The 14,932-nt window shown below is 39.7% G+C and overlaps 1 protein-coding gene across 2 annotated transcripts in view; it reads left to right on the top strand.

Moving 5' to 3' along the window:
- The first annotated feature begins 103 nt into the window (after positions 1-103).
- The window catches only part of hdac8 (histone deacetylase 8), a 46,610-nt gene continuing 31,781 nt past the window's right edge, over positions 104-14,932 (top strand). For both annotated transcript variants that reach the window (XM_067437382.1, XM_067437383.1), the window contains exons 1-9: positions 104-306; positions 634-686; positions 787-917; positions 5,705-5,846; positions 6,080-6,192; positions 6,927-7,004; positions 8,528-8,636; positions 8,755-8,927; positions 10,405-10,499. In XM_067437382.1, coding sequence (XP_067293483.1) covers positions 193-306; positions 634-686; positions 787-917; positions 5,705-5,846; positions 6,080-6,192; positions 6,927-7,004; positions 8,528-8,636; positions 8,755-8,927; positions 10,405-10,499 — 1,008 coding nt within the window. In that variant the 5' untranslated portion in view covers positions 104-192. The remainder of the gene's footprint in view (positions 307-633; positions 687-786; positions 918-5,704; positions 5,847-6,079; positions 6,193-6,926; positions 7,005-8,527; positions 8,637-8,754; positions 8,928-10,404; positions 10,500-14,932) is intronic.

The following is a 14,932-nucleotide window of genomic DNA, read 5'->3' as shown; positions in this document are numbered from 1 at the left end:
ATGTTAATATTGACAAACATCACCTTAATAAAAAAATTAAATAAAAAATAAATAAATGAAAACTGGTTCGGACTTTTATTTTGAAATAACGGATGATTATTGATGTAACGTTCATTGTCAGAACAGCCAGAGCTCATCGAAAGTCTGTGTATCGGTTTATGAGGAGCTTTGATTTTAATAGTTTGATTTTAAATGAGTGATAAAAGCGACAGTAATAATGATAAAAGCAGAAATCGCAGTGTGGTGTATGTTTACAGTTCCGAATACATCCAGACATGCGACTCCCTGTCTAAAGTGCCAAACCGGGTGAGATGAAATGCTCTACTCATTCACAAACAACACACACTTCAGGCTTCAGACACACGGATGTTTCATACTCCACTGCATTACACACAGAGACATAAATAATTTAATTGGAATCGTGTTTGTTTAACTTGGATACTAACGAAAAAGTACCGTGTTTCGGTCATCTTCCGTGATGTATTAGTTTCCATGGTATTCTTTGAAGTATTTTGGGGTAGCAATAGCATGTTAATACCATGGTAACGTTAACGTACATGAATGTGTTTATCAGTTAGAACCATGGAATATATAAAAGCTCATTCCTGATTCTGTCTTTTCTTTCTCTCACAGGCGAGTATGGTGCATTCACTGATTGAGGCGTATGGCTTATTGAAATACATGAGGTACAATTTACATCATTTTCATTAAAAATGTGTATTTTCTTATAAGTAAATAATCCTAACTGTTATCCATGTTGTTAAAACTGTTTTGTTTTGTTTTTAGGGTGGTTAAGCCACACATGGCTTCAATTGAGGAGATGGCTGTGTTTCACACGGACTCTTACTTACAGCACCTGCACAAGATCAGCCAGGACGGGGACAATGATGACCCTCAGTCTGTTGACTTTGGACTGGGTGAGACTGAGACTTGTTTTAGTATACCTGAAATCAGATGATCAGGGATCATTTTTTTTAATCAACATGGACTCCTTTTGCAGTTTCCAGCTGGCTGTAGGAATTTGCTCCCACAAGAGTGTTAGTGAGATCTGATGTTGGCAATTGTAGCTTTTGGCTTCATCTTCATCATCAACCGATTTTTCATAAAAATATAAAATCAAACTTTATGATTCCAAAGACCCCAAAATATGATAACCCATTCCTAAAATATAAATGCAGTTATATATTTTCATGTGAAAAGACACAATTATACTCGACATTAAGCATGTTCATGTGATAAATCTGATCTATACATTAAATTAAAATAAGACACTGGGCTGTTACCAATCAAATGAAATAATTTACATTGAACAATTACAACTGCATCAATAGTGTTATAAGATTTATATTTTTGAATAAACAAATAAGAAATGTTTAAAAGTATGTTTAAAGGGGGGGTGAAATGCTGTTTCATGCATACTGAGCTTTTTACACTGTTAAAGACTTGGATTCCCATCCTAAACATAGTCAAAGTTTCAAAAACTAATGTTGGACGTTTGATGGAGTATTTCTGTGTCAAAAATACTCCTTCCGGTTTCTCACAAGTTTCGGAGAGTTTTTTTCGAGTATGGGTCTACTTGACGTTAATAGATCGGAAGGTCCTTGTATGGGCCGTACGGGCTCTTCTCCCGGTAGGGTGCGCGCGCGCGTCACTAGCGCGAGAGAGGAAATGCACGCTGTAAACAGTAAACTGCTCTCAGCTGCAGATCCAGTCATCCGTGAACACTAATGTCGGTTATAGTCCGCGCCGTGCTCAACTTCATTCCTCCACTTTGACATTCCACGTCGTATCGCAAAGTGGATCTCCACACACCAAGAAGTGTGTTTTTGACGGAGCCGTCCCAGCGATAAAGGTTTGGTCCTGCTTTGGAAGCAGCCGGTAAGTAAAACTGCTTCAAATGTCTGTGCTGTGCTTATCGTCGTGTATGTAAACATCAGTAAACGACACGATCGCGTGCTTCGTCATTCAAATGCGCTAAAGGACTTCATTGCTGTTCTATGTCACTTATAACGTTACACTACTCTGACGTGCAAAAGCGTTTTGCTTGCTACTAAGGTTTGGTCGCATACAATAGTCCATAAACCGAATCATGTCATGTTGACAGGCCTCTAAATACAGTACATACCACAGAGACGGACGTCCTGCTGTTGCTGTTTCTATTTCAGCCTCCGAATTAGATTCTGGATCATATCTATTAGCTGAGATAGCGATGGGTTTCTCCACGCTTGAGGACGTCACCGCTTTGCGCATATGTCATTCTTTAGCTCCGCCCACACGATACGCCTCCAGGCGCTCGGTTTTTTCCGGAAAGACTCGGTACAGCCCATATTTCTTTTACAAATATAATAAAACGAAAGACTTCGGAGATATGCAGGATGCAATACTACTCTATAGGTACTCAAGGTTGACATGAGATTGACTGAAACTGAGTGTTTCACCCCCCCTTTAAACATCAAGTGGCAAGTGGCAGCAGGTGAGTCTTAATGATTAAGCGATTAATCGGTTTTGCACGTCTACATCCATATCCGCATTTTGTTATTTACTGAAAGTTTATCTTACAAATTTATATTCTGTTTATTTTTCTTACTGCATTAACGTTTAATCAGACACCACTTAAATTTTTATCTTATTTCTCATCTCAAATTCTTATGTGGACCACCTAACACCCACTTATGTTTCCTTGGGTGTAAACCAGGGGTTTTCAAATCATTCCTGGAGCCTCCCCAGCACTGCACATTTTGGATGTCTCCCTTATTAGACACACCCAGCTCAGGTCATGGAGTACTAAACTAATCAGCTGATGAGTTAATACAGCTGTGTTAAATAAGACACCCATCCATCATGTGCAGCGCCTTTTACTATACAGTCCCTGACAAAAGTCTTGTCGCTTATCTATTTTCTAGATATACCTGATATTACTTTTAATTAATTCATTGGTGTTAGAAATAGCTCATATGAAAAGCTAAAACCCTCCCAAATGATGTTTAATGCACTGAAATAAATTATGTTCACAGAAAAAATATTTATCATTTAATCAAGACAGAAAGGTCAAATTTTGGCAAGACAAAAGTTTTGTTGCCTATACAGAAATTGAACAAATTAACAGCAAATACAAAAATATGTCAGCAAATTAAGCTGTGGTGCTGTGAGATCCAAATTTAATATCTTGTATGACTTCCATGAGCTTGACGCCGCATTCACACGGGGCGTAGGCGTTAATGCTTGACGGAGGGCGTGGCTGAAGCTGGGTGCTGACGCGATCGTCATAGTGACAACAGCCAATCACATTAACTTGCCGCTTGGACCAAAACACAACACAAAAAAGCGCCTTTTTTGGTTGTATGTGCGAGTGCGATTGCCCGTGTAGTTGTTGTCAGCGCAGTGCACAGGTGCACAAAGCTGTTAAGTACATTAAATCCTGAAAAAGCGCCGACAGCGGGAAGAATATCACGTAGTGGTCCAGGAGCTGCGTCTGGATTTTTAACGGTCTATGGTCTGGATGGTTCACGGAGCAGTAATGAACGCAATTGGCTAGCGTCTGCTGTAGGATATTTGCATACTGCAATCTGATTGGATGACGCCTGCGCTGGCGCTTGAAAAGTTGAGAATTCTTCAACTTCTGCCGCTTGCAACGCGAGTGAAGCGCCGCGACGGAACACACAATTCAGTTCGGCAACGGATGATGTCACCCATTCAAAGGAAATGGGAAGCGTTAACGCCTACGCCCCGTGTGAATGCGGCGTGAAGGACTGCATCCATGCGGTTTGGCAAGGATTCATACCATTTATTGATGAAGTCATCAGGAATAGCTAAGAAAGCAGTCTTGCATGCCTCCCAGAGTTCATCAATATTCTTTGGTTTCGTCTTCCATGCATCCTCTTTCATCCTACCCCACATATGCTCAATGATGTTCATGTCTTGTGACTGGGCTGGCCAATCCTGGAGCATCTGGATCTTCTTCGCCTTGAGGAACTTTGATGTGGAGATGGAAGTATGCGATGGAGCACCGTCCTGCTGCAGAATTTGGCCTCTCTTATGGTTGGGAATAAGAGGTAGCTAAGATTTCTTGGTATTTTAGACTATTGATGTTGCCTTCCACCCTGCAGATCTCTCGCACACCCCCATACTGGATGTAACCCCAGACCATGATTTTTCCGCCACCAAACTTCACTGTTTTCTGGGTGAATCTCGGATCCATTCTGGCTCCAGTAGGTCTCCTGCAATATTTGCGGCGACTGTGGTGTAATTCAACAGAAGATTCATCTGAAAAATCCACCTTCTGCCACTTTTCCAGCGTCCATCCTTTAAGCAGGCTGTGGGCCTTGGCAAATGCCACACGGTTTTTCAATTGTCTTTTGTTTAGTGCTGGCTTCTGGGCACTGATTCGACCATGGAGGCCATTTCGAAACAGAATCCGACAAACTGTTCTGGTTGACACAGGGACTTCAGGTGACCAGGTCTCGTGGAGCTCTGCTGCAGTAGAAATTGGGCTGGCCTTGGATTTTCGAGCCAACAAACGGTCCTCTCGAGCAGTTGTCTTGCGGGGTCTGCCTGACCTGGTCTTGTCAAAAACGTCTCCAGTCTCTTCAAATCTTTTTTTTATCCTCTGTACTTGACGCTGAGACACATTGAAGGTGTCTGCCACATCAGCAGTGGATCTGGTCTTCAGCCTCTTGATAATCAAAACTTTAGTCTCTGGGTGAATCTTAGGCATGTTTGCAGAGGTCTAGTTGCAGTTGATGTGTAGGTCTAGCGTACTGGGGTTCTTTTTATACACACTTGAGACCTAATTGATCCATTATTAGTCACAGGTGAAGCTCATATGACAAGGTGACAACACTTATGTCTTTGCAAAAATTGACTCAATGGGCTTCACCAAGCTGTGAATATTAGAATACTTTTTGAAAGTTTAGTTTTTCACTGAAACATTATCACAAAAGCTGGTGGGATTAAAATGAGCCATTTCTTGTAAAACAATCTTGATTAGAAATATATTTAATATATAAGAGGCACTTTAGGTCAATTTGTACACAAGCGACAAGACTTTTGTCAGGGACTGTACAGAAGCCTATCCCTTTAAGAATCTGAAATCGGATTGGAAAAGTAGTGCAAGTAAACATATCTATTGAGATGCATTTCTTAGTGGGCTGCATATGTTGGACGAGTGTCGTATTTAACACAGCTGTATTAACTCATCAGCTGATTAGTTTAGTACTCCATGACCTGAGCTGGGTGTGTCCAATAAGGGAGATATCCAAAATGTGCAGTGCTGGGGAGGCTCCAGGAATGGTTTGAAAACCCCTGGTGTAAACCACTCAAAAGTTTACGCTTTTAGCCATATAGTCAACCAAGCCAGTAGTGTCCCTTGTGTTAGTGCATGCAGTGTCCTCTTGCTTACAGCAGTGGGCAGTATTATACTTGAATCTTTCTCAGACTTTCCAGTTATTAAAATCATTGTTTAATTTTTGTACTAGATCATGGCCATGTGTAATGTAAATGGACAATGGAGAAATGTGTTATTGTTTTTGAGAGGGAAACAAAGCTCTTGCCAAAGGATCTATTTTAAAGTAGCTCAGTGTTTATTGTTTTTTCTCACCCTCCCTCTTTGTCCCAGACTATCTTTCCTCTCACTTTCCTCTTACACCCCATCCCATTGTCTCTCTGTGTTATCAAACCCCACTCTTGATGCTCTTTTTTTTTTCAGGTTATGATTGTCCGGTGGTGGAAGGTATTTTTGATTACGCGGCTGCTGTTGGAGGAGCCACTCTGACTGCTGCCCAGAATCTGCTGGATGGAAAGTGTGATGTGGCCATCAACTGGGCCGGAGGATGGCATCATGCCAAGAAGTAATACAGCACAACAGGCCTTGTGCCCACCCACTTGTGTTTCACCTCTACATCAATCATTGAGATGCCAGTGTCATCTTTAGCACATTTACTGTTTAAACCAAGTTCAAATTATGTACATTTGTTTGTGGAAACTTTAAAAAAATTTAATTATAGATGAATGTTTATATATGTGTAGGACATTGTTCAGTGGGTCACTGGAGCAGCTGATTGAATATGTGTTGTTATATAAGGGATGAGGCATCTGGGTTCTGTTATGTGAATGACGCTGTTCTTGGAATCCTCAAACTGCGGGAGAAGTATGAGAGAGTTCTCTATGTAGATGTGGACCTTCACCATGGAGATGGTAATAACACTTCCATAACAATAACCATAACAACCTGTTGTCGTTAATAGCATTTAACATCCTTGTTTTCCACAAATAATTCTCAAATTGGCTTTAGATTTATATCTGACTTCCAAGTCCACATTAACACCAAGAGTGAATATTAGATGGGTCAATGACATGACTGGAAATTTGGAAATTAGTATATTAAAAAATACCACTTTTCTACAATGAGCGTTTTTTTTCTTCCTTTTTCCCTTCTAAATTACACATCATTTTGAAGTTTTTTTTTGGCGGGTTGGGGTGATGCAACACTCCTGGTATCACAAAGAAAAAAATAATGTATTAAAGGAATGTCATTTTTGAAAAGAAGCTTATTGGGTATTCTGGTAAATTATTTTATTTTTTAGGTTAAACTAATACATTTAAAGTCATGTGTTGCAGCCAATGCAGGAAAAAACACAACACGAAATGATATGGAAAGGACCCTTATTATCGTGTGTTAAGGTCAAGTCTCTAAAAATATTATCTAATTTGACCTTTCTTAAAAGTTTTTCTTTTCTTTTTTTTACACCATATGTTCTGTTCTTTATTTCTAGAATATTTAATTTGTCATTGACCCATATGTTTAGATAGTAGTAGATCATATTCCTTGTTTGTATTTATCTATTACCGGTTCTCAGTTTCCTGCTTTTCCTCTGACATGATTTAATATCCTTTCCATTAAGTAGACTTTTGCATTGTTTCATCTCCAGGTGTGGAGGACGCTTTCAGCTTCACCTCTAAAGTCATGACAGTGTCTCTGCACAAGTTCTCTCCTGGCTTCTTCCCAGGTTAGTTCTGCATGCCTCTATGCCTCAGTGAAGACCAGCACGTCTTTTAATTCCCTTAATTGACAGTCATGTTTCAAGCCATGCCAGAGCTGAAGCTGCAGGCTCCACTCCAGCGCCCAGAGTCTGATTACCCAGCTGATAACAGAGACTACAGCTCTGTGGCTTCTTGGAGACTCTGAGAGCCAGTTCAGTAGTTTAACAATAGCACTTGGAAAGGTAACTGAGCAAATGTTCTATGAAGGCAAGATATTTAAATATTTTAAGATAATTGAATTATTATTTACTTGATTTATTATTGGCTTGTATTTGCCATGCAGTTAGCAATTGATCTTCACGAATATGACACATTCAGAACATAACTCATATGTGGACACACTTGGAATAGATTTTCTTAACATTAAAATCAATTAAGAGCTCTGCTCTTGATCCTTGTAGTGGAAATCTGACTGAATAGACTAAAACGCAATAAAATTAGACTAACTGTCAAAACAACCCAACTAAATCTCTTAACTAGCTAGAAAAAGTGCACATACTTTTTTTTTACCATACTTTTATTTTGCTAGGAGAAAAAGACTCATCACTGCACTTGCATCTGCGCAGTAATTGCTCTATGAGTAAAGCTTAGTCATACATGTTATACATTATTCATATACCGTACATTAACGTTTAGCAGATGCTCCACTCTTCACCGCTGTGGTAACCGCCAAAAATCCAATCCTAAACATAATAGAACATTAAGTTCCTCCCAATTTGTTCAAAAATATAAAATAACATTTCAACATTATCTCTCCTAGTTCCATGCATTGCATGCTGGGAACTGGAAATCCCCTGTTTCTGCGACGGTATGGTAATACCAGTGAAATATGTTCATGCAGTCCCAACACAATTGGATTAAGAAAACGTCTGTTTTACAAACTTCAATGAACTGCACACCATGAAATTACCTTGTGACAAAGTTTGTGACAAGAATTCTAGTAAATTAAGCAAATGTGATTGTAATATCCTTGCAATAGCTTCATCTGAAATTATACTACTGTTCAAAAGTTGATGGTTGTTAAGATGTATCTTATTGCAGTTCTAGAAGTCTCTTATGCTGCAAAAATACAGTAAAAACAGTAATGTTGTAAAATATTACAATTAATTAAAATAATTTGTCTATTTGAATATATTTTAAAATGTAATGTATTCCTTTGATGGCAAAGATTGATAGCATTTTTTCAGAATTCTTTGCTGAATATAAAGTTTAATAAAACAATTATTTTAAGTATTTATTTGATATCTTAACTTTATATATGTCTTTGCTGTCACATTTGAGCAAATACATCCATCCTTTATGAATAAAATTAATAATTTAAAAAACTAATATTAATTAATAATCGTAAAAAAATCGTATTGACCCAAACTTTTAAAAGGTCAATGCTATGTAAAGTGTGATGTAGATAATTCATATTGGCCCAGACATCAGTTTTGTCAATGATTATAAATGACCAAAAAGAACTTAAGCTATCATTATCATTTCAAAGGCACAGGTGATGTAACTGACACTGGGCTGGGTAAAGGACGCTGGTATGCTGTTAACGTCCCCTTTGAGGATGGCATACGGGATGATCGGTACTGCCAGACCTTCACCAGGTCTGTAGAGATCCAATAACCAGCCATCCAGTCAAGTTCCTTGCAATGTTTTTGTTTGTCCCTGTGGTTCAGTGTCATTTAAAATCGGCATTATTTCTTTTTCTTGTTTTTCTCTCAGTGTGATGCAGGAAGTGAAAGCACTATTTAACCCTGAAGCAGTTGTGATGCAACTAGGAGCGGACACAATGGCGGGTGACCCCATGTGCTCCTTCAATATGACTCCTGTTGGAGTTGGAAAGTGTCTAAACTATATTCTGGGCTGGGAGTTACCCACTCTGCTACTAGGAGGAGGTATGTGTCAGTGTTTTTATTGAATTGTATTATGCTCTTAATATCAAAAATTGAAGATTCTGTCATCAGTTACTTACCCTTCTTAACACAAATCCTTGAATCAAGCAGTTTCATCCATGTCTTCTGAAGAGACATGTTGGTTTATTATTATGACCAGATTTAATTTAGTCTTATGCAAGGTTTTTCAAATAAGAGCCTAAATTAAAATAGTTCATTCTGTTTAACTGCTCGATTTAGGAGGATTACTTTGACTATGTCCTTTTTTAGTTTCTGAAGCATGCAAATTTTGGTTGTGAGGATTTTGGATTGGATTTGGGCTGGTAAATTGTCTATTTATTAGATTATTAGATTATCTCCATTTGTATTTAGATGTTATGGGTTTTTAACGACATGAGGGTGAGTAAATGATGACAGAACTAACATTTTTGGGTGAACCAACCCACTTGAAACGTATATAGACAGACAGTGTCAGCAGTGGGTGCGTTTACATGCACGTTCTTAAGCCAACAATGCCCAATAAGCCGACAATGAACATGGTCATGTAAACGCGGTAACCCGTTTTCTTTTATCGGAGTAATGTCATAAACAGCGTAAGCATAAACCGGTTGGAACAGGTAGTTTTCTTCCTCTTACCTCGAATTTGCGCTGCATGTAAACGCATTAACCTGCTTTCTGTCGGCTTACTGAAGTGCGCATGTGTGGTAGGTGACAAAAACGCAAACTTAGAGCAGATTTAAATGCATCCAGACAGAGCGAGCTAGCGTTTTGAATGAAATAAGGACATATATCACAAACGCAGACTCTTTTAAGACCCAGAAAATTGTAAAGAGGTGTTCTTTCTCATGCAGCAGAAGTGGCCTAGAAGAGGTTCAGTCAAAATGCTGCATAAGGGATAATATGAGCCGTAAATGTCCCACTGACACGGCGAACGCTTTATTTAACATCACAAAAGACGTAACATTTGAAAAACTCAGTCAGATATACGGACGTTATTATTTTTGACGTCACTACAAGGAATAACCTGGTTTATAAATAAAGTCATGTAAACGAGGTTTACTTGTGTGTCCGTTTACTGGTTTGCATGTAAACGGGGAAAACTGATTATTCCAATAAGCTGATTTTTTTGGAGTTATCAGCTTACTGGTGTGCATGTAAACGCACCCAGTGTTGCCTCCGTTTATTCTTCCTCTATGTCTTAACACTGAAAACTCCATCTTCTGTCCTTGTTGCCAGCTTTCTGACTCAGCCAAAAAGTTTATTAGTGTGTTGTTACGGCCAGGGGGGGTTGGGCTGAGAGAAGAAAGTGAACTTTTGTGATTTTAGCCCATTTTGAAATGAGCTCTAAGCTGCAGACCATCCTAGCCAAGCTCTAGATGAAAGGTAGTAATTACACTAGTACAATGAAGCCCTTTTGCTGACTTCAATCCCGCTTCTCTCTCTCTTTCGCTCTCTGCGTATACGAATCTGCCTCTCTCAGGCGGCTATAACCTTGCCAATACTGCCCGCTGCTGGACCTATCTAACGGGGACCGTCCTAGGACAGACTCTGTCTTCTGAGATCCCAGACCATGAGGTGAGACCCTGTTCCCTCTATTCTTTCAGCAGCTGTCTAAAACCCCACTCTTTCCTCCTCTTCCTCTTCCATTCCTGCCGAGTCACCCGGTCTAATCAAATATGTCCAAGCACCTCTCAATAACCGGGTTTGTTTCATGGAAGGGGGGGTTGCACCAGTGAAGGGGTCTTAACAATACTACTCTGTCCCTAACAGTTGACTGAGAGGGACTTGTGCTTTTCTTTCCTCGACTATTTATGCCCCCTCTCTCCTCTTTCTCTTTCCTTAGAGAAAGAGAATGTGTGTACCCAATTCTGAGTCTTTTTAAGAGCTTTTTCAATTCTTTTTTGAGGAGCTTATGAGGAGAGATGAAGGGATGGAAAGGCCTTCTGGTTGGTCTGAGAGAGTTTGATATCTCTTTTCTTCCGCCTCACAAAGAAGGTCTTTTAATGTTTATAGAGAGCGCTTTCATGGTCACCGCAATAAAAGATGCCCTTGTTTTAGCAGATATGACCTTCTGCATCATGTTGACCTTTGACCTCTCTACAGAGTAAGCAGCCAAAATAAGGCAGTGCAGATAATTGTAAGGAACTGCGTCTGAAATCGCATAATCTTGAGTAGGTATACTTATTTTGAATAAGTAATTGCTTCATGACAGCTAAAAAAAGTATATAGTATGAGTGCGTGTAGTATGAATGTAAACTGCTCAAATTGCATTCGCCATATTGTCATTATCATGTGACCTACTGTAACCCCTCATATTAGAACAGCCCGCTCCAAGCGGGACTCGAACCCATGAAAGTTGGACGCTCTAACAAGGAGGCTAAAGGCTGCAACCTCTAGCGTCAGTCGCTAGAGCGTCTCCTGAGGTCAGAGGAGTGAGGTTTACTTGCACAGCAACTACTAGCTAGCCTCTGTTACACTTACGCTGCATTCACACGGGGCGTAGGCATTAACGCTTCCCTTTTACTTTGAATGGGTGACGTCATCCGTTGCTGAACTTAATTGTGGGTTCCGTCGCGGCGCTTCACTTGCGTTCCAAGCGGCAGAAGTTGGAAGATTTCTCAACTTTTCAAGCGCCAGCGCAGGCGTCATCCAATCAGATCGCCGTATGCAAATATCCTACAGCAGACGCTAGCCAACAGCTTTGAGCCAGTTTTAACACCAAATCGGCATCCATTTCGTCTCACAGACTAGCTGTCATAAAAAGGTGCTTTTTTGTGTTGAGAAAAAAGTTAATGTGATTGGCTGTTGTCACTATGACGATCGCGTCAACACCCAGCTTCAGCCACGCCCTCCGTCAAGCGTTAACGCCTACGCCCCGTGTGAATGCGGCGTAAGTGTTGTAGTACTCTAGATCGGTCTGGGTCTCGTCTCAGTCTCGGACAAAGATGACTCGGGATTTTTTCTCAAGACCACTACTGAGGGCATATAAAGAGAAGAGAGCTCCACCCTGCACGTGCTATCTTAAAAATAAGCACCTTCTTAGCTCTTTCTCTTTTATATTTCACATATTAATCAAAATCAAAAGTTCGGAAGACCGAATCCATGACAAACGTTGCGCATTTGGACAATTTTTTCTCCTTGAATTACTGTGGGTGTGAATAGCTCTCAAAAAAACGTTGATCTTCTCTGACCAGCTAAACAGCTGACATATATCATACTTTAAATAAACGGGAAACAAATAAATTTTATCCCGTTACTAAGTGTTTTCTCTGTGGCAAATCTTCCGCAATGTTCTAACAGTCGGGATTCACACACAACAGGTCTGCTAATGTCCGATTCACGACCGAATGACTCATTTGAGCCAAATCATTTTAACGATGGTAATAAGAACTGATCTGTCCAACACTGAACTGAACAAATCAGTTTAATCATTTACTCAGAACACCTCAAAAATGAGAACACAAGTGTGCTAGCCTAGAAATCTAGACGCACCCTAGCGGCAGCAAATCTAATCCGCCCGCGAGTGTCGTCTAGCAACTCTCAATACACTTCTGAGCTGTAAACGCCACTTGCACCACTTACACTTATACCTTATACCATTCACCCTTCAGAAGCTTATATGCTTGACAAGGCTGCATTTATTTGCTTAAGAATACAGTACCGGACCTGTACCGGAACGGTTTTCTTTTTTAATACATTTTAAAATATAATTTACTCTTGTAAAGCTGAATTTTCAGCATCATTATAGCTTCAAAAAAGTCTTACTGACCCTAAACTTTTAAAGTGTATGTTTTTTTATATACTGCATTTGATTGATTGATTGGTGCATGCAAAAATGTACAGTAATAACCTAGTGGTATATAATATGATTTTTTTTAAGATGCTTTGTGACTTTGGTCAGTGCACTTCATATTCTTTGGGTGATTTGGAATTCATTGAAACCTGTTTGTCAGTGTTGTTCATATTGCTTATCGTCCATTGTGCTTTTTACACCTGTTAGCCTGGGTTATATAAGACAGCAATTGAACATTTTGTCCTGAAAGTTGATGTGTTAGAAGCAGGTAAAATTGGCAAGCATAAGGATTTGAGCAAGTTTGACAAGGGCCAAATTTTGATGGCTGGACGACGAGGGTCAGAGCATCTCCAAAACTGCAGCTCTTGTGGGGTGTTCCCAGTCTGCAGTGGTCAGTATCTATCAAAAGTGGTCCAAGTAAGGAAGAGTGGTGAACCGGCGACAGGGTCATGGCTCATTGATGGGTCCTTGATGCATGCGGGAAGCGAAGGCTGGCCAGTTTGGTCCGATCAAACAGACAAGCTACTGTTGCTCAAATTACACAAGAAGGTAAAAGATTGTGGACTGTCCATACCATGGCAGGTCAGGGCTGTTTTGGCAGCAAAAGAGGGACCAACACAATATTAGAAAAAAGGTGGTTATAATGTTATGTTTCTATTCTATTCTATTCTATTCTATTCTATTCTATTCTATTCTATTCTATTCTATTCTCTATAATGTTGAAATTATTTATTTGGTCCCAGATGTGCATATGATGACCATATAATCCAGCCCTCCCCAATAACTCATATCTGCTGGTCCCCAACACATTTAGAGTTTTAGTACCACCACTCTTTCTCCCCCTTCTCCTCATCTCTTTCTCAGTCCTCTTTCTTTTTAGACTCTCTTCAGTTATTGTTCCTTCCATCGGCTTTTCAAAGCATGAAACTCTCTCCTCCCCTCTTAGAGAGAGGAACCCCCATCTCCTCACCAGTACTATTATTGTGTGTCCATCCCAGCCAAACAAAACACTATTTAACTGTAGTGTGAGTCCAGAGAGAGAGAGAGAGAGAGAGAGAGAGAGAGAGAGAGAGAGAGAGATAAGGCTGTTAAAAGAGAGAGAAGCGTCCACCAATAGGGGGATAAAAAAAAAGATAGAAGAGTATTGCAGCATAGAAGAAGCTGGGAAAGGAGAGGTGGAACAAGAAGCACTTTGTACCTGTGCTATCTCTCTCTCTCACTCCTCGAGCCGGTCCAGCTGCTGAGACTCAGAGGCGGCTCAGTCTGGGTTCTGCCCTGCCAGGACTGCAAACAATGAAGACAGACTGGAGTGGAAGCATACAACGAGCTCATTCAGGCCCTGTCACAGACACAGAGAGATGAAAAAGTGAGGCTAATATAGACAGTCCTCTCACAAGGGAGAGACCCAGAAAAAAATGCAGGGCCTTTTATTTAGACCTGAATTGTTTCTCTTTAAGAAGCTGATGAATTGGAAAAGCTTGTGTGGTGCTTGGTCTAAGACAGGCCTGATATTGGTCTAAATAACCTCTATTGTTGGCATTATAGGCACTATCTTCTCCTTTTAATCCATGACAGTGGTGTCAATCCAGATTTTCTTTTTTTTTCATCCATTTGCACCAACAAAACGGTCTTCTGCGTCTTAATAAATTTGACCGGACCATAGCACAAGACTTAAACCTATTTATTGAGATGTTGTGTTGATCAGCATCTCTAGATATGGGAGACAAGATTTTTTTATAGAATTGAAAGTTAGCAACAGAAATAGTAAATTATTCACCCTTTAGATCTCCATATATCATGACACACAAGTTACTGAGATTTGTACCTTGTGGAATTAAAGCTGTCTCACTGGGGAAGTATGTAATTGAAGTTGTTGTGTAAAGGTGAAGTGTGTAATTTTTGTGCCACTAATGAAACCAAATAGAATTCCAGAGAGGATTGCCAAACACGTATTTGGCCCTAATTTCACTGCATTGATTGAGGTAGAACTAGGCATATAAAACTTTCACATCTCGATTATTGCTGATTATATATCTGATTATATATCACGGTACTATATTACAGTACAAATACAGGTTAAGATTAACTTGAACAAACAGTGTTGTCCTTTTAATTATAAGTTTAATAGTCTTTTTAAAAGAACAAAAACACTGTAAACATTTAAATACAATACACAATGTATAAAGTGTAAAATGATTAAAGAAAAAATGTATAA

This window comes from Pseudorasbora parva, chromosome 1 (genome assembly GCF_024679245.1).
Source record: "Pseudorasbora parva isolate DD20220531a chromosome 1, ASM2467924v1, whole genome shotgun sequence".
Classification (NCBI taxonomy): domain Eukaryota; kingdom Metazoa; phylum Chordata; class Actinopteri; order Cypriniformes; family Gobionidae; genus Pseudorasbora; species Pseudorasbora parva.
The sequence above is the reverse complement of the archived record's forward strand: the minus strand, read 5'-3'. Positions and strand labels throughout refer to the sequence as shown.